Source organism: Chiloscyllium punctatum, chromosome 36 (genome assembly GCF_047496795.1).
Source record: "Chiloscyllium punctatum isolate Juve2018m chromosome 36, sChiPun1.3, whole genome shotgun sequence".
In the NCBI taxonomy this organism is placed as follows: Eukaryota; Metazoa; Chordata; class Chondrichthyes; order Orectolobiformes; family Hemiscylliidae; genus Chiloscyllium; species Chiloscyllium punctatum.
This window is the reverse complement of record NC_092774.1, coordinates 66517048-66541874: the sequence shown is the minus strand read 5'-3', so window position 1 is coordinate 66541874 and position 24827 is coordinate 66517048. Positions and strand designations below refer to the sequence as shown.

General features: G+C 45.5%; 2 protein-coding genes and 1 long non-coding RNA gene across 3 annotated transcripts in view; 2 read left to right on the top strand and 1 right to left on the bottom strand.

Annotated features, from left to right (window-relative positions):
* The window catches only part of LOC140460617 (uncharacterized), a 58243-nt gene extending 34503 nt beyond the window's left edge, over window positions 1-23740 (top strand). The window contains exon 3 of the mRNA XM_072555237.1: window positions 21328-23740. Coding sequence (XP_072411338.1) covers window positions 21328-22037 — 710 coding nt within the window. The 3' untranslated portion in view covers window positions 22038-23740. The remainder of the gene's footprint in view (window positions 1-21327) is intronic.
* The window catches only part of LOC140460614 (uncharacterized), a 333883-nt gene that overhangs the window by 106949 nt on the left and 202107 nt on the right, over window positions 1-24827 (bottom strand). The gene's annotated exons all lie outside the window — the stretch shown is intronic.
* LOC140460623 (uncharacterized) lies at window positions 1655-6802 on the top strand. The gene is made up of 2 exons (XR_011954242.1): window positions 1655-1745; window positions 5257-6802. It is a non-coding gene; the product is annotated as an uncharacterized lncRNA (long non-coding RNA).

The following is a 24827-nucleotide window of genomic DNA, read 5'->3' as shown; positions in this document are numbered from 1 at the left end:
TACAGTGTGTGTGTGATGGAGTATAAGCATGTGAGATGGTGTATGCGTAAGTGTGAGTGTGGGGATGTATTACTGTGTGTCTGAGAGACAGCATGTCGATCAGAGAGGGTCTGTACGAGCGTGTGAGTATGTAAGAGAATGGGTTTGTGTGTGTGAGAGTGTATTGTGTAGCTGGGTCTCCTGTCGTGTGACGTGAACCCAGGGTCTCGGCTGAGGCCATCCTCATGTGTTCTAAACTTGACTATCAGCCTCTGCTCGGCCACGAGATCAAAGAGGGCTGAGGCACGAGAAAGGACGGGCGGGGGCAATGGTGCTGGTGGAGAAGGGAGAGAAATGGAGAGGGGACAGAGGTTGGGGAGTAGAGAATGACTGGGGTTCAGAGGGTTAGGGAGAGAATCGGGGTCCAGTGTGAAAAGGGGAGAAAGTGCGGGGGCAGTGGGAAGGGAGAAAATGGACAAGGGGCAGAATGGGAAGCGAGAGACAGCACAAATCCCACCTTCCCCAGGACTGGTGTCAGTGTCCCACGAACTGGAACCCACTCTTTCCACAGCAGATTTGGGGCAACCATTACTCAATATAAGCATGGCGAAGGCATATCATCCCTGCAGGCCATTCACACCGACCTTCCCAACAGCATCCCACTCAGACTCACTCGATTACGCTACAGCCCTGCAGTTCCCCATGGCTATTTCCTGATGAAGGGTTTTGCCCGAAACGTCGATTCTCCTGCTCCTCAGATGCTGCCTGACCTGCTGTGCTTTTCCAGCACCACACTCTCGACCCTAATCTCCAGCATCTGCAGTCCTCACTTTCGCCCTGTAGGGGGTGAATGTTATATTCCTAGTCTTTTAAATCTTTTAAAATCTTTTCCCCTCACCCTAAACCTATACCCTGTAGTTTTGGAATACCTCTACCCTGGGGAAAAGACAGAAACGTTGAGCAGCCAGACAAAATGCAAAAGGAATAACATGTCAAGGCACAGGGAAAAAAACATTTCGTCAAAAAATTGCTTTGGTATTTTTCTCTCGTATTCTCATTTGGACACTTGAAATTTGTCATGATCTGGAGGTGCCCATGTTGGACTGGGGTGTACGAAGTTAAAAATCACACAACACCAGGATACAGTCCAATCGGCTTGTTTGGAAGCACTAGCTTTCGTCGCGATGCCCCTTCATCAGGTGGTTGTGGAGGATAAGATCATAAATTCTGTGTCTTACGATCTAGGATTTACACATTAATGAACTGAAACCTGCAACCCATTCTAAAAGATGAATGACTTAACAGCAATCTTGGTTTGTTCAATATATCATTTCAGTTGCATGACACTGATCTTTTGCTATAAATTCTGTGTCTTACGATCCTGCTCCACAACCACCTGATGAAGGAGCATCGCTTTGAAAGCTCGTGCTTCCAAATAAGTCTGTTGGACCATAACCAGGTGTTTTGTGATTTTTTCACTTTAAAATTTGTAACAAATCCCTGCACACTGAGCATGTCAGCAATCAATGTGCATGGCCGCCAGTGTCAACAAAGCACTGCACATATTCCTTGGTTCCCGCAGAAACTGCGCGTCAGCTCCTTTCCATGGACCAATGAAGAACCTTGGAGGACCGGAAGGAGACTGGTCCTCCTGCCAATCAGAGCCGGCCATTGTCGAAATGTGGAGGTTGGACCGTGAGCTCTGAAGCTGCTGCTGCTCCTTTCTCGGTGAACTTCACCCCAGACTGTAACTTCCTTCCTCTTTTGTGAGTACAACAGTCTGTTTCTCACCATTTTTTCCATGTTTTGTTTCATTTTGGGGTTCAATTGTTAACTTGCAACTTCTGAAAGGAAAGAGTGAATCGAGGGAAGGGACAGACTCTGGAAAAGTTGATCCAGGTCTGTGTCTCAATTTGCAAACACATGGTAAATGCAGTGACACAATCTATCGCCTTTGATGAGTTTTTAAAAAACACAGAGAGGAGGCGCATTGTTTAAATGGTGATATGTTGAGATGTGGTGAAAGTGAGATGATGGAGGTCAGAGTTGAAAATTGTGGCGCTGGAAAAGCACAGCAGGTTCGGCAGCAACTGAGGAGGAGAGTCAATGTTTTGGGCACGAGCCCTTCATCAAGAATGATGTGTGGATGGACAAAGGGACCTCAGGTCCTTCTACACCAGTCACTGCCAGTTGTCAGACAGGAGCAGCAAGCAATCAGCAAGACAAGTGGTATATTAGAAAGGGAAGTTGAGTTCAGAAGTGGGGATGTCTTCCTGCAGTTAGGTCTGTCATTGAATGTATTCAAGGCTGGGTTCATTTGACTTTGAAGAACAAAGAAGTGGATGGGTTTTGGGGTAAGGTAAGAAAATGGTTTTAAGACCAGTGTAGAACAGTTACAGTCATACAGCACAGAAACAGACCATTAAGTCCAACTAGTCCATGCTGACTGTGTTCTGAAACTAAACTAGTCCCACCTGCCAGTGTTTGGCCCAGACTGTCTGAACCTTTCCTATTACAATTGCAACATTTAAGAGACATTTGGATGGGTATATGAATAGGAAGGGTTTGGAGGGATATGGGCCGGGTGCTGGCAGGTGGGACTAGATTGGGTTGGGATATCTGGTCAGCATGGGTGGGTTGGATCGAAGGGTCTGTTTCCATGCTGTACATCTCTATGACTCTATGTACTTATCCAAATGTCTTTTAAACACTGTAACTGTACCTGCATCCACCACCTCCTCTGGACATTGATACGACATGAGAACCATTCTCTGTCTTAAAATAAAAAGGTGCCCCTCATGTCTTTTTAAAATATTTCTCCTCTCATCTTCAAAGTTTGCTCCCTAACCTTGAAACATCCATCCCAGGGAAAGAATACCTGCTGTTCACCTCATCGATACCCCTGAAGATTTTTGAATCCTCTCTAAGGTCATCTCGCTACCTCCGATGCTACTGTGAGAAAAATCCCACCCTGTCCACCTAGATGCCGGTATATTTATATCCAGTTATGAACTGTTGAATGCTGGTGCTGACTGGAAAGAACAAATGACCTATTCCTGCTCCCAATTCTCACATCTGTGTCCAGGACAGCAAATCATATGACATAGGTGCAGAAATTAGGCCATTCAGCCCATCAGATCTACTCCACCATTCAATCACAACTGATACGTTTCTCAACCCCATTTTGAAATGTTGATTTTGGAAAGGCAGATCAGGGCAGGATCTGCAAAGTTAATGACGAGTGTTGTTGACCAAAGATACCTTGGAGTGCTGGTTCATAGTTTCTTGAAAGTGGAGTCGCAAGGAGACAGGATTGCGAAGGAGGTGTTTGATGTGCTTGCCTTTATAGGTCAGTGCATTTCAATACAGATGTTGGGAGGTCATGTTGCCCCTGTACTGGACATTGATTAGACCACTTTTGGAATACTGTGTTCAGTTCTGGTTACCCTGCAACAGGAAAAGTGTTGTGAACCTTTGAAAGGGTTTGGCAAAGATTTACAAGGCTATTGCAGGAGTTGCAGGTTTTGAGCTATAGAGAGAGGCTGAATAGGCTGGTGTTGTTTTCCCTGGAGCATTGGAGGCTGAGGGGTGACTTTATAGAAGTTCATAAGGAGCATGGATAGGGTGAATAGCCAAAAACATTTCCACATAGTAGGGAAGTCCAAAACTAGAGGGCATAGATTTGAGGTGAGAGGGGACAGATTTCAAAGGAATCTTATGGACAACGTTCTCACACAGAGAGTGATACAAGCATGGAATGAGCTGCCAGAGGAAGTGGGGGAGTCTGGTATAATTACAGCATTTTAAATGGCATCTGGTAACAGGGTGAATTGAGAGGGATATAGGCTAAGTGCTGACAAATGGGACTATGATAATTTGGGATATCTGGCCAGCACAGACAATTTGGACTGAAGGAAAGCAGAAGTATTGTTGTGAAGACTGGAATTTCAGAGCAGCTTTCAAAGATATTTTGTCCTTACTGGGAGCAGAAGCTACAATGAAATCTTTCATTTGAGAGACAGCAACTGAGTAAGTGAGGACATCCAGGATTTTGATGGAATGTGGGAATTTGTTGCCATGTGGGGTTGAATTGTTTCAAGTAAAGTGTCCTGAGCGGGAAGCCTAGTGAAGGGTTAGGTGGGTTTTTGTTTTAAACTGCTCATTTCTTTCAGCCCCCAACAATGTACTTCCAATGCTGTTCGAAGGAGCGGTGAATCAGTAACTGGTATCATCAGAAGTCTTACGATTTTCTGTACTGCAGGTATTGCATTGTTGTATCAGCATTGTAAAGGTCACTGGCAGCAGCGGGAGGTATGGGTTCTATTCACTGGAAGCGATGAAGCAGTTAGATAACACGCATGTGAGAGGGCAGAGTTGGACTTGTCTTTCAATTTGCAGAAGTTGGGAGGTTGTGGGATCTGTGGTTCTGGGCAAACACAACTGCAGTAAATCATAGAAGCCCTACAGTGTGGAAGGAGGCCATTCAACCCATCAAGTCCACACTGACCCATCGAACAGCATGCCACCCAGACTCACCCTATCTCGTCCTTTCTGCTGGTGGGTTAGAATAGGTAACAAGATTAGGGGTAGGTTTAAGGCAGAGGAGGAGGGACTACGTTTCCTGGAGAGTGGTGAATCTATGGAATTCTTTGCCCAAGGAAGCAATAGAAGCAGGCATATTCAAGACACAGTTCGATGGGATTTTGGATGGTAGGTGAATTTAGGGTAGTCAGGATAATGCAGGTAAGAGAGCTGAGATGATGGATAGATCAGCCATGACTTTAAAGAATGGTGAAGTAGGCTCGATGGGCCAAATGGCCTCTTTCTGCACTGCAGGGATTTTATGATTGCTTCATATGGTGTATATCTGATATTCGCTGTTGTACACGCTGCATGGCTATGATTTTTTACCTTCTAATATAGTAATGGAATTACATCCTGTATTTCTTGCATTCATTTTTATTTAACAGGTCAGCAGGAAGTCTTTCGGCAACTTTACTGGCTTTCTTTCCTAAAGCAGCCTTGACATTTCATTTTTATATCCTTGATTCAGCTCCATTTCCAGCACCTTTGTAGGAAGGTTGTTCAGGTCATTGTCACCTAAATGAAGTTTTCCTCTTTATATACCTAACGCTACCTTGCTGAATGAGGGTTTTCAGGTTTCTGTGTCATGGATAATATATAATCAGCAGGTATCTGGCAATCTAAGGAATTGTCACCGATGTTATATTCATTTGACTGTACTGACCGTGACTTATTTCGTGATTTCTTTTGCAGGAAGACATGGGGAAAGAAATCTGAAACCAAAAGATACATCAACTTCTGACAGAGCCACTTGATTCATTGGGACTTGAATATCAGCAGCCATTCCAGTCGAGAAGAAATATTTGCTTTTGTCTGCTTGGACACTGGTGTGGCAGGAAGAATACTGATACACCCGAATGAGGGAGATTCAGTGCGGTGACTGTGAAAAGGACAGTACTTCACACCACTTACTCAGCTTGGAGGATCAAAGAGACGGTTCACTTGCTCTCTGTGCGGGAAGGGCTTCACCTGCTCCTCCCACCTGCAGAGACATCAGTGAGTTCACCGACCATCGCAGGGGGATTGAAGGAGCTTCGGCCGAGTGCCATTATCGACTGCATTGGACTCCCGGGTTTGAATCTCACCAAAGCTGATGGCAGATTTGGAGTTCAGTCAGAAATCTGGAGTCCAGAATCTCATTATGAAACCATTTTCGGGGAACAAACTCCCCAATCTGATTCACTCATGATTTAGGGGAGGAAACTGCCGTTGTGGGAAAGGATTCACTCAGTCGTCCCAGCTGCATCCTTTCCCTGGTCTGGCCTATATGTGACTCCAGACCACAACAGTGTGGTTGATTCTTGACTGCCCCTCTGCAAATGCGCGGGGCGAATCTTACTTGCATACAGGCTACGGGTTGCAATTGCTGAGTGAAGCAATACTTCCTCCAGGCTAAGGCTGCACCAAGGATCGAATTACAAAGGGACAACTCAGCTGACCAATAGTGAAGAAAGTGGGATGCAGGGGAGTGTGTGTGTGTGTGTTGAAAAACAAAGCTACTTTTTGTGCACCTTTTTGCTGGGATGATCTGAAGCTGCAACGAAGTTAGTTCCCAAAAAAGTTACCTGAACTTCCCATCGGACTCAGACATTGAAGGCTATGAGATCCAACAGGTTTTTTTTAAAGCTGCTAATTTCTTTCAATCTCCACGCGAGGTTTCCAATGTCTTATATCAGAAGGAGCAGTCAATGTGTAGCTCGTAGTATTAGAATCGTACATTTTTCAGGACTGATGGTTCATTGTTTCCTCACCATTGTAAAGTTTACTGGCAGCAGTGGAAGGGGTGAGCTGTCTTCACTGGAAACAAAGTAAAAAATCCAGTTATAGTCCAACAGGTTTATTTGGAAGCACTAGCTTTAGGAGTGTTGCTCCTTCGTCAGGTAGCTGTATAGCAGGATAATTAGACACAGAATTTGAAGCAAAATGATATATTGAACAAATCTCGACTGCTTATAAGTGTTTCATCTTTAGAATGGGTTGCAGGTTTCAGTTCATTAGTATGTAAATCCCAAAACTTCTTTTAAGTCACAGTCTCGAGATAACTTCAGGTTTTACAAAGAGGTGCCATCTCAGCCCAGACAATGCATGAAAGATGTGAGGTTCGAGTCTGTCTTGAGTCATACTGGTTCTGTTCCCAAAGTAGGAATTTATAAAATATTACATGGAGTGGTTGCCTGCAGATTGTGCACTTTTTGAGCAAAATAGAATGTATCTACAAATATAATTCTGCAAATGCAAATTCACCCCATGGTCTTATCTATGTGTGCATGCATGAGAGTGAGTGTGTGTGTGCATACACGTGGGTCTGGCTGAGAGAGTGTGTGTTTGCGTGTGTGCATGCTTGGGAAAGTGAGAGTGTGCAGGAGTATAAGTCTTTGAGAGGATGTGTGTGTGGATGAGAGTGTGAGTGGGTACGTGTGTGTGCATCTGAGAGAGCGCGTATATCTGAGAGAGTGCCTGCGTGAGTATGTGAGAATGTATGGCTGTGTGTGAGAGACAGAGAGACAGAATGTGTACAGTGTAGTGGGGTCACCTGTAATGAAACATGAACCCAAGGTCCTGGTGGAGGCCATCCTCATGGGTTCCAAACTTTGCTATCAGCCTCTGCTCAGCCACTAGAAATGATTAAGCAGTTACACAATAGACACGGGAGAGGGCAGGGTGAGACTTGTCTTTCAATTTGCAAAAGGTGGAAGGCTCTGGATGATGTGATCGAGGGCAAACACAACTTGGAGGACCTTCGGCTCAGAGAGGTGGAGCTGGAAGCCAGGTTGCTGACACGCTGGGAGGGCAAGGCGGAAAGTTAATCAGATGCTTTTTATTCCGGGAGATGGTCTTTCCCTCCGGACAGAGCCTTCTGATGGGATCAGTGGACAGGGTCAGGAGGGTGTGAGCCCAGGGTCAGGCAGGTAAAGGGGATCTGAGAGAAGGCTGCAGGGGAGAGGAGCTAACTGTAGGGTGGTGGGAGTAAGAACAACGTTAGGGAGGGGGAGATAAGGGACAGAATAGTGACGGGGATTGCCTCCGTTCACTGCAGTTGGCAGCAGAAGCACAGATGGCATCAGAATCTGATGCCAGGATTCAAGAACCGCTGTGCTCTAGGCTGGAGAAGTGGGAAAGGGAGGTGCAATGGGTGTGGTCCAACAATGTCAGCGGGACACAGCCTCTGCTGAGGCTGCATGAGAAGTTAAAAGCTGCAAAGACAAAGCAGAACCTCAAAGCACTGGGTGGGATGGTGGCTCAGTGGTTAGCAATGCTGCTTAATAACGCCGGGAGCCTGGGTTTGACTCCACCCTTGGGTGACTGTCTGTGTGAAGTTTGGCATTTTCTCCCCCTTGTGTCTGTGTTGGTTACCTCTGGGTGTTCTGGCTTCCTCCCACAGTCCAAAGTTCTGCACTTTAGGGTGGATCAGCTGTGCTAAAGAGTGCAGGTGAGCTTGCATCTTGGATGACCATGTTAGTTTCGGTTCCTTCATTTGTAAATCCCAGAACTTTTTAAAACTTACATTCTCAAGATAGCTTTTAACAATAGGTGTCATCTCAGCTCAGATAATGTACTGAAGGTGAGACATTAAAGTCTGTCTGTGTCCCAATGTTAGGTCAGACTGATTCTATTTCTAAAGTGGGAGCTTAGAATCTCATATGAATTTATGCAGTTTTTGAGTAATCCGGAATAAATGGACTTCTGCAAGGAAGTGTACAAACAACTGACCAGGAACACGACAGGCAACTGCCAGCTGATCTGACCAAAGAGCACAACCGTGAACTGACAGCATTCATCAAGACTTCTGATCCAATCCTTCCAGAAGCTCAGCATCCACGGACTAGTTGAATACATGGATGTGTCAGTACTCTACACCAGCATTCCTCATGACGATGGCATCACGGTAACAGCCTCAGTACTCAATACCAACAACTGCCAATCTCTGAGCACTGTCCTACAACTCATCCGCTTCATTTTCAACCACAACATTTTCACCTTTGGCAACCAGTTCTTCATCCAGACACATAGAACAGCCATGGGGACCAAATTTTCACCCCTGTATGCCAACATTTTCACGCAGGGGTTCGAACAAGGCTTCTTTTCTGCACAGGACCTCCAAGCAACACTATACACCAGATATATTGATGACATTTCTTCCTCTGGACCCATGGTGAGGAGTCACTGAAACAACGATACTGTGATATTAACAAGTTTCATCCCACCATCACACTCGCCACACTCTTTAGTATCTGTCTCATTTTTGAACACATGCAGCTCTATCAAGGATGGATATCTCAGCACTTCTCTGTACCACAAACCCAAGGATAACCTGACAGTGCTCCACTTCTCGAGTGAAACATATTAAAACAGCCACCCCCTCTGGACAAGCCCTTCACAGACATAGGATCTGTTCAGGTGAGGAGGAACGTGACAGACACATGGAAGTACACAAGCATGCTCTCATAAGAACGGGATACAATGTTCAACTCATCAACTGCCACTTCCAATGTGTCACAGCAAGAAATTGGAATGACTTCCTTTAGGAGACAGACACGAGCTGCAACCAAAATGGTACCATTTGTTGTCCAGTACTTCTCAGGAGCCGAAACACTACGCCATGTTCTTCACAGCCTGCAACACATTATTGATGAGGATGAGCACCTCACCAAGACCTTCCCCACGCCTCCACCTCTCGCCTTCAAACAACCGCCAAACTTTAAACAGATAATTGTTCTCAGAAAACTGCCTGGCCTTCAGGACAAGACGATACAACTCTGTTACGACAGATGATGAAAGACGTATCAGAGTGTTGACACGATTACCATTAAACGTGGGGACACCACCCACCATGAGTGCAGCAGGTACTCATGTGACTCAGCCAACATTGTTTATCTCATACGCTGCAGGCAATGATGCCCTGAGTCTTGGTATATTGGCGAGACCGAGCAGAGGCTACAGCAACAGATGAATGGACACTGCACAACAATCTCCAGCCAGGAGTGTTCCCTCCCAGTCGGGGAACACTACAGTGGTCCGGGACATTGAGCCTTGAACCTTTGGGTGACCATCCTTCAAGGTAGATTTCAGGATAGGCAACAATGGAAAGTGGCTGGGCAGAGGCTGATAGCCAAGTTCAATACACATGGAGATGGCCTCAACCAGGACCTTGTTACTGTCACACGACAAGTGACCCCACTATAATATACATTCACACTCACTCACACACACTCACTCACACACACTCTCTCTCTCACACACACTCTCACACACTCATGCATTCACACAAATACATGCTCCTCCAAACCAACACACTCACACAGACTCTCTCTTATACACATGCCCTCTCTCAAAGGCTCTTTCTCTCACACACACCCTCTCACAGACTTATACCCCATTACACACTCACTCTCTCTCTCTCTCTCTCTCTCTCTCTCACTCACTCACTCACTCACACACACATACACACCCTCTCACAGACTTATACCCCATTACATTCTGTCACACACACACGATCACTCGGTTTCTCCTGCACACACTCACACACATAAAAGTTTGTGGGTTGAATTTGTACTTGCAGAATCGCATTTTATTTTGCTCAAAAACTCAAACACGTAAGATTCTGTAATACCACGATAGAAATAGAATCTGTTTGACCTAACATTGGGACACAGACAGACTTTGACTTAACACCTTCAATGCATTATCTGATTGAGATGACACCTATTGTTAAAAGCTATGTTGAGAACGGAACTTTTGAAAAGTTCTGGGATTGAAGGAATCAATACTAACATGGTCGTTCTAAAAGATGGTAGAGGTCAGCTAAAGTTGTTTAATATTCCATTCCATGACACTGCAATCCTGTTGCTATAAAGTCTGTGTGTTATGATTCTGCTCCACAACCAACCGACGAAGGAGCAGCGCTTTGAAAACTAGTGATTCCAAATAAACCTGTCGGGCGATAACGTGGCATTGTGTGATTTTTAACTTTGAAAATGTCATCAATGCCAACATCTCCATACTGCGCATGCTAGTCGGTGTCAGCAACATACCGCGCATGTTCCACGGTGTCAGCAAAACATTACGCTTGCTCACACAACAAGCGGAAACACTCTATGACCTTGCTTTGATGGACCAATCTGAAGCTCTGGAGGACCGGATGGAGACTGGTCCTCCTGCCAATCACTGCAAACCCATCGTCTGGATGCGGAAGTAGGACCACGAATTTCTGAAGTTGCTGCTGCTGTTCCTCTCTCTCTGAAAGAAGATTGAGCTTCACCCCAGACTGCAACTTCCTTCCTCTGTCCAACATCTGTGAGTACAACACACTCTTTTCTCAACCCCTTTTCCATTCTGGGTTTGAGCTGTTGACGTGCAGGAGCTGAAGGGAAACGGAGTGAATCTAGGGAGGGGACAGACTCTGGGAAAGTTAGTCCAGGTCTTTTTTCAATGTCAAATACAGGAGAATTGACATTTCAGGCTCGAGCCTTTCATCAACAATGATGTGTGGATGAACAAAGGGGCCTCTGCGTCCTTCTAATCCAGTCAGTGCAAGTTGTCAGACAGGTGAAGCAAGTAGTGAGTAAGGCAAGTGGAATATTAGCAAAAGGAATTGAGTTCAGAAGTGGGGACGCCTTCCTGCAGTTTGGGCCTAATTGAAGATATCCAAGGTTGAGTTAATCTGATTTTTGAACAACAAAGATGTGATGGTTATGGGGGAAGGCAAGACCAATACAGATCAGTTATAGAAACAGACCCTTCAGTCCAATTAGTCCATGCTGACTATGTTCTCAAACTAAACTGGACCCACCTGCCTGTGTTTAACCTATATCCCTCTGAACCTTTTATGTTGGAGTCATAAAGATGTACAGCACAGAAACAGACCCTTCAGTCCAATTTGTCCATGCCTACCAGTTATCCTAATCTAGTCTATTTGCCAGGCCTGGGCCCATATCCCTCGAACCCCTTCTATTATAGACCAATCCAAATGCCTTTTAAATTCTGTAATTATACCAGTCTCAACCACTTCCTCTGGCTGGTCATTTCATATATGCACGACTCTGTGTGAAAAGAGTCCCCTTAGAGCTCTTTTATGTCTTTCCCCGTTTGCCCAAAACCCTTAGTTCTGCACTCCCCACCCCAGGGAGAAGACTTTGTCTATTTACCCTATCCATGCCTCATGATTTTATAAACCTCTAAGGTCATCCCTCCGCCTCCGACGCTCCAGGGAAAACAGCCCCACCCTATTCAGCCTCTCCCAAGAGCTAATTTTTTTCAAATCTGGCAACATGCTGGTAAATCTTTTCTGAACCCTTTCAAGTTTCACACCATCCTTCTGATGCGCAGGAGACCAGAGTTGCACGCAATATTCCAAATGTGGACTCACCAATGTCCTGTAAAGCTGCAACATCACCTACCTCCCAACTCCTTTACTCAGTACTGCAACCGATAAAGAAAAGCATACCAAATGGTGCCTTCACTATCCTATCTACCTGGGACTCTACCTTCAAGGAACTATGAACCTGCACTCCAAGGTCTCTTTGTTCTGCAACACTCCCCAGGACCTTACCATAAAGTGTATACGTCCTGCTTTGATTTGCTTTTCCAAAATCCAGCACTTCACACTTATTTAAATTAAACTTCATCATTCATGTACTAATCCAAATGTATTTTAAATGTTCTAACTGTATCTGCATCCACCCTGACCTGCTGTGCTTTTCCAGCACCACTCTAATCTAGACTCTGGTTTCCAGCATCTGCAGTCCTTGTTTTTACCTTTTACGTCGGTATACTCAGATCTACTTATGATCTGTTCAATGCTGGTGCCAGCTCGACAGGCTCAATGGCCTATTCCTGCTCCCAATTTGCCCACTCCTAGTCCAGGACAGCAAGAGACCATAAAACACAGGAGCAGAAATTAGGCCTCTCAGCCCATCAGGGCTGCTGCACTATTAAGTTCTGGCTGATAAGTTTCTCAATCCCATTCTCCCACTTTCTCCCTGTAACCCTCGATCCCCTTGATACTTAAGAACCTATTTATCTCCATCTTAAATCTACTCAGTGACCTGGCCTCCACAGCCTTCTGTAGCAATGAATTCCACATATTCACCACTCACCGGCTGAAAATGTTTCATCTTATCTTTGTTCTAAAAGATATTCCTTTTACTCTGATGCTGTGCCCTCAGGTCCTAGACTCTTCTACCAATAGGAACATCTTCCCCATGTGCACTCTGTCCAGGCCATTCGGAGTTCTATCTGTTTGAATTAGATCTCCACCTCCCCCGAGTGTGGGCCTGTTAATCAGCATGAACCACACCCTTCAGGATGGGTTACAGCAGGAATTAGGTTCAGCAAAGTCAGAATGGAGGAAGTGTGTGTGGGATGGAGATTCTCAGCTTTTAGGAGATGAGAGAGGAAATAAAGTTCAATATAAATTAGAATTGATTGGATGGGTTGATGGGCCAAGGAGTGGCAAAATTAGTTTAGTTTAGATAAATGTGAGGTGTTACATTTTGTAAGGCAAATCAGGGCACGACTTAAATAGTTAACGGGAAGTGATGCTAAACAAAATGTCCTTGCAGGTTCATAATTCCTTGAAAGTGGAATCGCAGGGAGACAGGATTGTGAAGAAGGCATTTGATACGCTTTCCTTTATTGGTCAGAGCATTGAGTACAGGGGTTGGGAGGTCATGTTAGGCCACTTTTGGAAAACTGTGCAATTCCAGTTGCCCTCCTCTGGAAGAACGTTGTGAAACTTAAAAGGGTTCAGAAAAGATTAACAAAGATGTAGGCAGAGTTGGAGGGTTTGAGCGATAGGAAGATGCTGAATACGCCAGGGATAATTTCCCTGGAGCATTGGAGGCTGATGGGTGACCTTACAGAACTTGATAAGGGGTATAGATAGGTTTTATAGCCAAAATCTTTTCCCCATGATAGGCGACTCCAAACCTAGAGTGCATAGGTTTCACGTGAAAGGAGAAAGATTTAAAACGGACCTGAGGGGCAACTTTTTCACACAGAGGATAGGGCATGTTTGGAATGAGCTGCCAGAGGAAGTGGTGGAGGCTACTACAATTACAACATTTAAAAGGCATCAGGATGCGTATGTGAATAAGAAGGATTTAGAGAGATACAGGCCAAATGCTGGCAAATGGGATTCTTGAGTTTAGGATATCTGGTCGGCATGGATGAGTTGGACCGAAGGCTGTGTTTCTGTGCTGTATGACATTAATCATCTTGCATGAAAGCAGAAGTGTTGTGAAGATTGGACTTTCAGAGCAGCTTTCAAAGATGTTTTGCCGTTACTGGAAGCAGAAGAAGTGACAATGAAATATTTCATTGGTGAGACAGCAACTGAGTACCTAAATACGTCTAGGAGTTTGGTGGAAAGTGGGAATTCATTGCACTGTGGGGGTGAAGTGCTTTAAGGCTTCCCAGCAGTAAGGACAGTGTGCTGACTGGGGTGCCCAGTGAAGGGTGAGATGGATTTTTGTTTTAAACTGCTCATTTCGGCCAGCCTCCAACATTGTATTTCCAATGCTGTCCATCAGAAGGAGCTGTGTGTAACTGGTATCGTTAGAAGCCTTGGGGTTTTCAGTACTGCAGGAATGGTATTGTTTCATCAGCATTGTGAACGTTTCTGGCAGCAGAGGGAGGTGTGGGCTGTGTTCACTAGAAACGATTAAGCATTTAGATAACATACATACGAGAGGGCAGGGTGTGATTTGTCTTTCGATTTGCAGAAGGTGGGAGATTCTGGGAGCTGTGATGTGAGGCAAACACAACTGCGGTAGATCATAGAAGCCCTACAGTGTGGAAGCAGGCTATTCAGCCCATCAAGTCCATTCTGACCCCTCCGAAGAGCATCCTGCTCATACACCCCTCCCGCCCCCACCCCTTAGGGAATCAAGGGTTCAGGATAATGCAAGTAAGAAGAGCTGAGATGATGGATAGATCAGCCACGATCTCAATAAATGGTTGCCATAAGGCACAAACAAATTCAAATTCGGCCAATCAGTTTAAATTTTTCCCCAAAATACCAACGTCCAATTAAGTTTGAATTAAGTATTTTGATAATGTTAGCACCAATAAAATGATCCGATGTTTTGAACTCTAAAACCAGGCATTTTTGTGAGTTTTAATACTCTGTGTTGGACATAAAGAGTAAAGTTGTTAATTTTTACTTTAAATATTTACCTCTGGGATAGTTCTTTGCCTCTCAAACTTTTACATATTACTGCATGGGGTGAATCATTTCTGTGTTGATGGTTTAATTTAGCAGAGGAGGTTACCCCGTGTCGTAACAGTGCTGCAACATAACAAAAGTGAATGAATTGACTGCACACATTGAAGAGAATGATTTTGATCTGGGACTCCTTACAGAGACATGGCTTCAGGATGACAAGGATTGGACCCTAAATATTGAGGGGAGATGTGGCATTCAAGTCGAATGGGAAGCTAGGTAAAGGTAGAGGGTTGACCCTGCTAATCAAAGCACTGATCACAGGGTAGTCTGGTGTCAGCTCGGATTTCAGGTCCTGGTTTCTTTGTCCTCTATTGATCTCCCTGTTCCCACACAGTTGTTGTCCGTTCTCAGCTCTGCTTCATTTCTGCTGAAACTTTAACCTCCTTTGACACCTTCCGGAACAATAAATCATTCAGTCAATCAAAGTCCAACCCACAGTCTCCCAGCCTGTCAACCATCCAGACACAGAGTATCATACCAGAAAATATAACAAAAAAGATGAAAAGTTAGAATTAAATAGGTGCTTGTGTCTGTTCATTGGCAAGTAAACTAGAAATAGGGGTCTGCCAGGATTCTTATAGAGCCCGAATTGAAGAATTGTCTCTCCCTTAGATCTAAGTGTTAGTACCCAGCTATGATTTATAACAATATTTACATCAACAGAAATAAAGCATCTGTTATGCAATAGGCATAGAGATATACAGTATGGAACTAGACTCTTTTTCTCATGTGCGCGCGCGCACGCACGCACACACACACACACACACACACACACACACACACACACACACACACACACACACACACACACACACACACACACACACACACACACGTCTATGAGGTGAATTTGTATTTGCAGATACATTCCATTTTGCTCAAAAAATGCACAATCTGCAGGCAGACAAGACATGAAATATTTTATAAATTCCACTTTGGAAATAGAACCAGTCTGACTCAAAAACTGGGATACAGACAGACTCTGGCCTCACTCCTTTCATGCATTGTCTGAGCTGAGTTGTCATCTTTTCTTATAAAGCCTTAAGTTATCTCGAGTAGGTGTCTTATAAGTAGTTCTGGGACTTACATATTAATGACACCAGCAACTCATTCTAAAAGATGAAAGACTTTATACTCCAGGTTTCTTCAATGTATCATTTCAGTGGCATGACTCTAATGTTTTGCTGAAAACTCAGTGTCTTATGATCTTATACTCCACAACCACCTGATGAAGGAGCAGTGCTCCGAAAGCTAGTGCTTCCAAATAAACCTGGTGGACTGGCGTCATGTGATTTTTTTCTTTGCCCAGGTTAGGGAGGATTGGCCCTGCTAAATTACCCATAGTGCTCAGGGTTTTGCAGGTGTGGGAGAATTGTTAGAAGCGATTTGATTCCACCTTCTCGTGACTGTGTGAACTTTGGTATGTTCTCCCCCTTCTGTCTGCGGGGGTTACCCTTTGGGTGCTCCGGTTTCCTCCCACAGTCAAAGGATCTGCAGTTTCAGATGGATCGGCTGTGCTAAAGTGTCCAGGGATGTGCAGGTTAGAGTGGGTTAGCCATGGGGAACTGCAGGGCTGTGGAGGAAGTTGATGAGTCTGGGTGGGATGCTGTGTGGAAGGTCGGTGTGAATTTGATAGGTGAAATGGCCTGCAGGGATTATATATGTCTTCTGCTTTAGCCATATGTGGATTGAAAAATGTCTGCTCTGGGAGGAGTAGGTTCCAATTCATGGCACACTGCCCCAGTCCTGGGGAAGGTGGGAATTGTGCTGTCTCTCTCCCCACCCACTGCCCCCATCCATTCTCTCTCGCCCCACAACTCTCTGCCCCCCATTTTCTCTCTCTCGCCCTCATTGTCTTCCTCTACCCTTTGACCCCCGAGTCTTTCCTTTCCGCCCCCACCACCGTCTGTTCCCCCCAGTCTCTCAATGGCCCCACACTCTGTCACCCTGTCCATTCTGTATCTCTTCCAACTCCCATTAAACTTTCTCATGCCTCGAGCTCTCTTTGATCGCTGTATAAAGCTCTTCTGAGAAGAGAGAGAGAGAATGGTTGGTGATGACACTGCCTGGGAGATAGGGGTGCACGAGAAATGGCTGATCTTTCAAATTGAGAACAGCTAAAATAACATATTCAGAAACAGCATCTGCAGTACTTACTTTCGCCTGTTAGGAGCGAATGGCCGATTCCTAGTCTTGACAAATTGGTTCTGTTAAAGGTGTAGAGATGTATTCTACCTTCAAGAGAGTTGAAAAGTGAGCAGAACCACCTGACATAGCACCAAGCGTTCTGAACAAGGTAATAATTTAACATTTGGTGGAACAGCTAGGTAGCTGGGTTGCCTGGAGACAAAAACATACTCAATTTTGGCCAATCGATTTAGATCTTGCCCTAAAATACTGAATTCCAATCAAGTTTGAATTTAGTATTTTGAGAATATTGGTTAGCACTGTTGCCTCACACCACCAGGGTCGATTCCAGCCTTGGGTGACTGCCTGTGTGGAGTTTGCACATTCTCCCCGTGTCTGCATGGGTTTCCTTCGGGTGCTCCAATTTCCTCCCACAGTCCAAAGATGTGCAGGTCAGGTGAAGTGGCTATGCTATATTACACGTAGTGTTCGGTGCATTCGTCAGAGGGAAATGGGTCTGGGTGGGTTACTCTTCGGAGGGTCGGTGTGGACTGGTTGGGCCGAAGGGCCTGGTGCCACACTGTAGGGAATTTAATCTAATCTAATATTAACACCAGTGAAATGATTTGATGCTTTGGAGTACAAAATCAAAAAATACAGTTGAACAGTGACAGGAGAACTGCCAAAAGACCAACAAATGTAGGCTGCTAGTGAGAACTCTGAGAGTTACCTGTCCAGAGAAGGAGTCTGCAGAGAAAAAACATCGACACGGACCTGGAGAGCAAATCTACAGAGGAAGATACAAAGAGAAGATTTAACAGCTGGCTGGTTGTGAAGTTTGAATCTTTCGGTAAATCTTAATCAGGGGTTTTTATTGGACTGGTATCATACAGGGGAAGTTGGAAGATAGGTTAGAGAAAGGAGTTGTAAATAGTTGTTAATTAATTATTCTCCGTTAGGCTTTAATAAATAAAGTTGTTAATTTTTACTTTAAATACTGACCTTTGGGAATAGTTTCTTGGTTCTTGAATTTTCACAGATTACTGCATGGGTTAAGCCTTCTCTATGTTACTGGTTTAAATTAGGTGGGGGAGGTTGCACCCAGTGTTGTAAAATTTGGGGGCTTTCATCTGAGATTTGAACTGGTTTAGACAGATTTGAATAGATTTGGGGGTATTAAAAATCCCAGCAGATTTAAACACTTGCAAGTTAGTGTCCTAGATCATTAAATAAAACATTAAATAGTGACTTTTAGAAACAGTTCCTTACCTCTTGAATTTTCACATTACCACATGGGGTAAATCTTTTATGTGTTCAAATTAGTGGGGGGGGTGCAGTCCATGTCATAACATTTCTGACTATGTAGAAATAGAGTCATAGAGTAGTGGAGCATGGAAACAAACTGTTCCGTGCCAGTCGGATATCCTAAATTAATCTAGGCCCATTTGCCAGCTCTTGGCCAATATCCCTCCAAACCTTCCTGTTCATATACCCATCCAGATGCCTTTTGAAAATTGTAATTGTACCAGCCTCCACCACTTCCTTTGGGAGCTCATTCAATCCACGTACCACCCGCTGCGTGAAATAGTTGCCCTTTAGGTCCCTTTTAATCCTTTCCCCTCTCACCCTAATATAAATAATTTGCTGCTTTTTCTGAACAGGCTCAGTGGCTGGCACTGCTGCCTTATAGCGCTAGGGACCCGGGTTTGATCCCAGTCTCTGGCAACTGTCTGAGTGGAGTTTGCACCTTCTCTGCGTGGGATTCCTTTGGGTGCTCCGGTTTCTTCCCACAATCCAAAGATGTGCAGGTTTGGAGAGGGCACTTCTTGAGGGGAATTAACTTTCACACTTTTTTTCTACTCCTTAGGTCCGTTTTAAATCCTTCCCCTCTCACCTTCAACCTATGCCCTCCAGTTTGGGAGTCCCCTACCCTGAGGAAAAGATGAGTAGTCAAATAAAATGCAAAAGGAATAAAATGTGGAGCCGCAGGATAAATATACGATGTGGCTCCAGCCTTTCTTGTCTCCGATTGTCATTTGGGCATAAAACCTGTCAGTCACACCAGCAACTTCACAGAGCGTCTTGCGCATGCTCCTCGGTGACAACACACACTGCGCATGTTCGCCGGTGTCAGCAAAACCTGTGCGTGCTCCTGGTTGTCGGTGAAAACTGCGCGTGATCTTCATTTGTTGGACCAATAGGAAGCCCTGGAGGACCGGAAGGAGCGTGTAATCAGAGGCATCTCTATTGTCTCTGTCTCTCTCTCTCACAATCTCAATTTATGGAGGGGACAGGTCCTGGAAAAGTTGGGCCAGGTCTGTGTCTCAATTGGCAAACTCATGGAAAATGCAGTACCACGATGTGAAGTGATAGCATTCCCTGTTGGGGGGTAAACAGCAGAAAGGAGATGCATTGTTTAAATGGTGATATATTGGGATGTGGAGAAAGGATTGCAAATGTTGGAGATCAGAGTCAAAAAGTGTGGTGCTCGAAAAGCACAGCAGATGAGGCAGCATCCGAGGAGCCGGAGAGTCCGCGTTACAGGTACGAGCCCTTCATCAGGAATGTGTATAAAGGGGCCTCAGCGTCCTTCCACACCAGTCAATGCCAGTTGTCACAGGTGCAGCAAGTAATGAGCAAAGCAGGTGTTATATAAGCAAGAGGAATTGAGTCCAGAAGTGGGGATGTCTTCCTGCAGTTATGGGATCATTGAATATATTCAAGGCTGAGTTCATCTGATTTTGGAACAACAAAGAATTGGATGTTTATGGGGGAAGGCAAGAAAATGGTTTTCAGACCATTGCAGAACAGTTACTGAGTCAAACAGCACAGAAACAGTCCCTTCAGTCCAACTACTCCATGCTATGTTCTCAAATTAATCTAATCCCACCTGCCAGTGTTTGGCCTAAATCCCTCTGTCACAAAGCTGGTCGTTTTACTAAAAGCTGGTCCTTCTTCTCAAGGATGCTGTGTCCTTGGTTTTTTTTCAGAGGGGTGGTAAAAAGACCCGGGCTCTGAAGCGACTGGTTTAGTACAGAGATGAAAAACGGTATTGGGAGGCATTTTTGGTTATATGTGAACAGATGAGACTTGAGGCCAAAGCCTTTATGTTTTAGAAGTGACCTGTACAATGAAAGGGGAGTGGTCAGTCCTGAAAGCTGGAGTCTCGTTTGGGTGAGTTAAGCAGTGGTCTATGTGGAGAAAGGCTGCTAACATTGTCTCCTTCTGCCCTTCTAACTTCAACTGTAAGCCTCTGTTTCAGTTTTACTTTGTTTAAGGGATTTGTTTTCTTTTGGTACTGTTGTGTACCAGCATTGCGAAGAGTGTTAAGAGTTTCTCCACAGCTTGTACTGTACTTAATAAAGTTTGGTTGTTCACAGAAGTTGGCGTATTGCAGTGTAAGAAGTTCAAGCAAAACAACTTATCAAAGGAACCTAAGGGATAAGTCTTTCATGCAGAAAGTGGCGTGTTTAAGGAAAGAGCTGTCAGAGGAAGTGGTGGGTGCTGGTACAATTATGACATTAAAAGGCATCTGGATGGGTATACGATTAGGAAGGGTTGAGACGATATGGGCCAAATGCTGGGAAATCGGCCGAGATAAGGTTAGGTTATCTAGTTGGCACGGATGAATTAGACCGAAGGGTCTGTTTCTGTGCCTAATATCTCTATCACTCTGGCTTGCCATTAACATGTGCCACATCTAGATGTACAGTTTCTCTCTGGTGTCAGTGTCAATGCCTTGATATCTCACTCTTAATCGGACTGGCAGTGATGACTTTTGTAATCTTTTCTTACAGACTATCTGAAGACAGAAGTTTCAAAGTCACCAGATAAAGGGCTTATGTCCAAAATGTTGATTCTCCTGCTTCTCTGATGCTGCTTGCCGTGCTGCGCTTTTCCAGCGACGCAGTTTTTGACTGACTCTCCAGCGTCTCCAGTCCTCACTTTCACGTCAGTGTCTGACAGTTACTCAGTCCATCAGGACCGCAACAATTTTCAACTATGATTCTGTGAGAAGGAGCAAAGCTTTCTTTTTGGTTCCTGTTTGAGTACGGGGGCACTGGTTGAAAGACCCTACTGTTGCAGCGCACTGAGTGTGGAGCCTGAAACAACTCTACTGCCTGGAAAGAAGAATTCATGGCGGGGTTGTACACGTGTGTGTGCAGCTGAAGCTTCGGCCATGGAGAAACCCGAGGAAACACAACCTGTTGAGAAACCATGGAAGTGTGGCGACTCTGGGAAGGGCTTCCGTGTCCCATGTGTCCTGGCGGCTCATCAGTGCAATCACACTGGGAAGAGGCCATTCTCCTGCCCCGAGCGGGCAAAGGGCTTTACTTGCTCCTGTGTCCTGCTAGCCCACCAGCATATACACACTGGTGAGAGGACGTTTTACTGCTCCGTATGCGGGAAAGGGTTCACTTGGGTGGACAACCTCCAGACCCACCAGCGATGTCACGCAGGGGAGAGGCTCTTCAGTTGCCATGAGTGCGGGAAAGCCTTCAGCGACTCCTCCAACCTGCTGACGCACTGGCGAGTCCACACGGGGGAGAGGCCCTTCAGCTGCCCAGAGTGCGGGAAGGCCTTCAGCTATTCCTCCTCCCTGCTGACCCACCGGCGAATCCACACTGGGGAGAGCCCCTTCAGCTGCCCAGAGTGTGGGAAGGCCTTCAGGAAATCGTCCCACCTGCTCTCCCATCAGCGGGTCCATACGGGGGAGAGGCCCTTCAGCTGCCCAGAGTGTGGGAAGGTCTTCAGCAGTACCTCCACCCTACTGAGACACCAGCGGGTCCACACGGGGGAGAGGCCTTTTGCCTGCTCTGAGTGTTGTAAGGCCTTCAGCAATTCCTCTGACCTGTTGTCCCACCGGCGGGTCCACACCAGGGAAAGGCTATTCAGCTGCCCCGAGTGTGGGAAGGGGTTCACCCGCTCCTCCAACCTGCTGGCCCACCAATGGGTTCACACCGGGGAGAAGCCGTTTGCCTGCCCTGACTGTGGGCGGAGGTTCACGTTGTTCTGCAACTTGCGGAGGCACCAGCAGGGGCACCAGTGCATCCAACAATCAGATTCCACCAGTGACACTGCTGTGGGTCACCCCCAAGGCTGTACCTCCTGCCCAATCTGACAGTGGGTGCAGTGAGCTTTTTTTTGTTTTGTGCTGGACTCGCACCACCCTCTCTTCCGCCCCCCCCCAACAAGCCCACCTACATGGCTCAGGGGTGGCATGGTGACTCCGTGGTTAGTACCACTGCCTCACAATGCTGACCTGGGTTCAATTCCACACTCGGGGTGACAGTCTGTGTGTAGCTTTCACGATGCCCCCACCCCGCCCCAGCACGTCTGTATGGGTTTCCTCTGAGTGCTCTGGTTTCCTTCCCATAGTCTAAAGGTGTGCAGGTTAGTATGGATTGGCCCATCTAAATTGTCCCATAGTCTTCAGGGATGTGTAGGTGTGGTGCATTACAGGGGTAAATGTAGAGGAATAGGGATAGGGGAATGGGTCTGGCTGGGTTACTCTGCGGAGGGCCAGTGTGAACTTGTTGGGCCAAAGGTCCTGTTTCCATACTGTAGGGAATCTATTCTTTCAAAAAAATTCCTCCAAGCAATATTGATAAAATATGCCGAGTTGGACAAAGTATCCCATCAAGTTTGAGACAAACCCAGAGTTGAAGAAGTCACATGACACCATGTTACAGTGCAACAAGTTTATTTGAAATCACAAGCTTTAGGAGCATTGCTTTTTCACGAGTGCTGCTCCTTCATCACTTCATCTGGCGCCGTGTGACTTCTGACCTTGTCCACCCCAATTCAACACCAGCACCTCTGCATCAGAGTTGACGAATTAGATTGGATTTTATTCGGCCTGATTTAGTGAGATGTTCATTTGGAAACTCAAAACTGTTGGACCGACAAAGAGATGCGAATCATAGAGTCCCACAGCAGGAGACAGGCCCTTCGGCCCAACATGGTCCACGCCGAACAAACTGTCCATCAACACTAAGCCTATTTCCCTGCACTTGGCCCATTTCCTTCCATACCTTTCCTATCCACGTATTTGTCCAAATGTCGTTTTAAATGTTGTTAATCGACCCACCTCAACCACTTCCGCTGGCATTTCATTCCATATGTGTACCACCCTCTGCGTAAAAAGAAACATTGCCCCTCACATTCCCTTTTATTCTTTTTCCTCTAACCTTACACTGATGCCCTCTAGCCCTCACTTCCCCAACCCTGGAGTAAAAGTCTGAGTGCATTCACCCTCTCACGATCTCTTCACTTCTCTCAGGGCCTCTCTCAGTCTCTAATGCTCTAAATAAAAATATCTTAGCTTGTCCAACCTCTCCCTTTTACACAGACCCTTGAATCCTGGTAACATCCTTGTGTATGTCTTCAGCACTCTTCCAAGTTTAATAACATATTTGTTATAGACACTGCCCTGTCTACATATTTTGTTGGAAATATAGGACCTAATCCAAACTGGATAATCTGGCTGATGGGACAGGAAACCACTTCCTTTCTTGAGACAAGTCTCCTGGAAAGAACTGGCTGGCTGACTGATCTACTGACCCTCACAGTACCCCACTGCCCTCAGTTATCTGGAGGGAGTCCACACATTTGCCGAAGGTGGTGCTTGAAACCTTTATCATCTTTGGGATGATCCCCATTCATTCCGTGCTATGGAGTCATGCAGCCTGGAATCAGACCAACCAGTCCATGATCCCGAACTAAACTAGTGCCACCCATCTGCTCCTGGCCTGTATCCAGTTTGTTAATAGTTTTGTTCAACGTGAGAGTTGGACAAATAAATAGCTGATTGTTGATTTTAAACTGTTGGGGATTTATTCTTATCACTAGAGACGTTTACACCACTTTTAATGCTAATTTTACAGATTATTAGGTGACACGGTCCTCTGGGTGTTTCTGTTTGAGAAAGGTGGTGCTGTCAGCCTTCGCTTTATAAGAGTATTGACGTGATGTACTGCTGAATGCAATGGAGTCAACATGAATCCCAGCCTCTCTCTGTGGTTGTGGGTGAATCGCCTTAATTTGGCTCTTAACTCAGAAACTGCACACAATTAACTGCTGAAACAATGATTTACACTTTATTGTATGTAGCAACCAAAAATAAAACTCCTCAAGTAACCAAGTTCAACCTCACACTTTGGCTATCACCCAATTGATGGCAGAATTTAACTGAGTTTCCACCAAAAGTATCTGTCTCTGGAAGTGTCCAGGGATTCAATGCAGCATTCTTCTTCCAAGTACTACTGCCACATCATTCTGAGGTTGAATTCTGGTGGAGATTCCTCGCTTTCAAATCTGTGATGTGATGCTTCTTTAGATTCTAACACCACCTCCCCACATTTCTGGAGATCTCCGGTCTGTCACTTACCTTCTTATCCTCGAGGTTTAGTGGTTTTCTTGGTACAGCCTTTCCTGCAAAAATACCCCTTTACGTCAGGGCCTTCCTTCCACAGACAAACTTAATTGTCCTTTTGTCGTGAGCTTATTAAACACTTAGCTCATCTGTCCCAGGAAACAGCTTGTTGTTTTGCGTCCTTCTTCCCAGGGATGGTTAACTAGCAGAAATTAGGCCATTCAGCCCATTGAGTCTGCTCCCCTATTCAATCATGGCTGATATGTTTCTCAACCCAATTCTCCCCGTAACCCTTGATACTTTAGAATGATTGAATCTACTCCACCATTCAATGGGCTGAATGGCCTAATTTCTGCCTCTGGGGTCTTCTGATGTAGCAGTTTCTCAGTGGCCGTTTTGTTTCTTGGTCCAGAAAGAGTTCCTGCTGACTCAGGGAATTTGGAAAGTTCTGCAGTTTAAAGGACACATTCCCATCTGCCTTCGCCTGAGATACTGGCAATTCCCAAGATCCTTTGGTATCCCTGAAAACAATAGAGG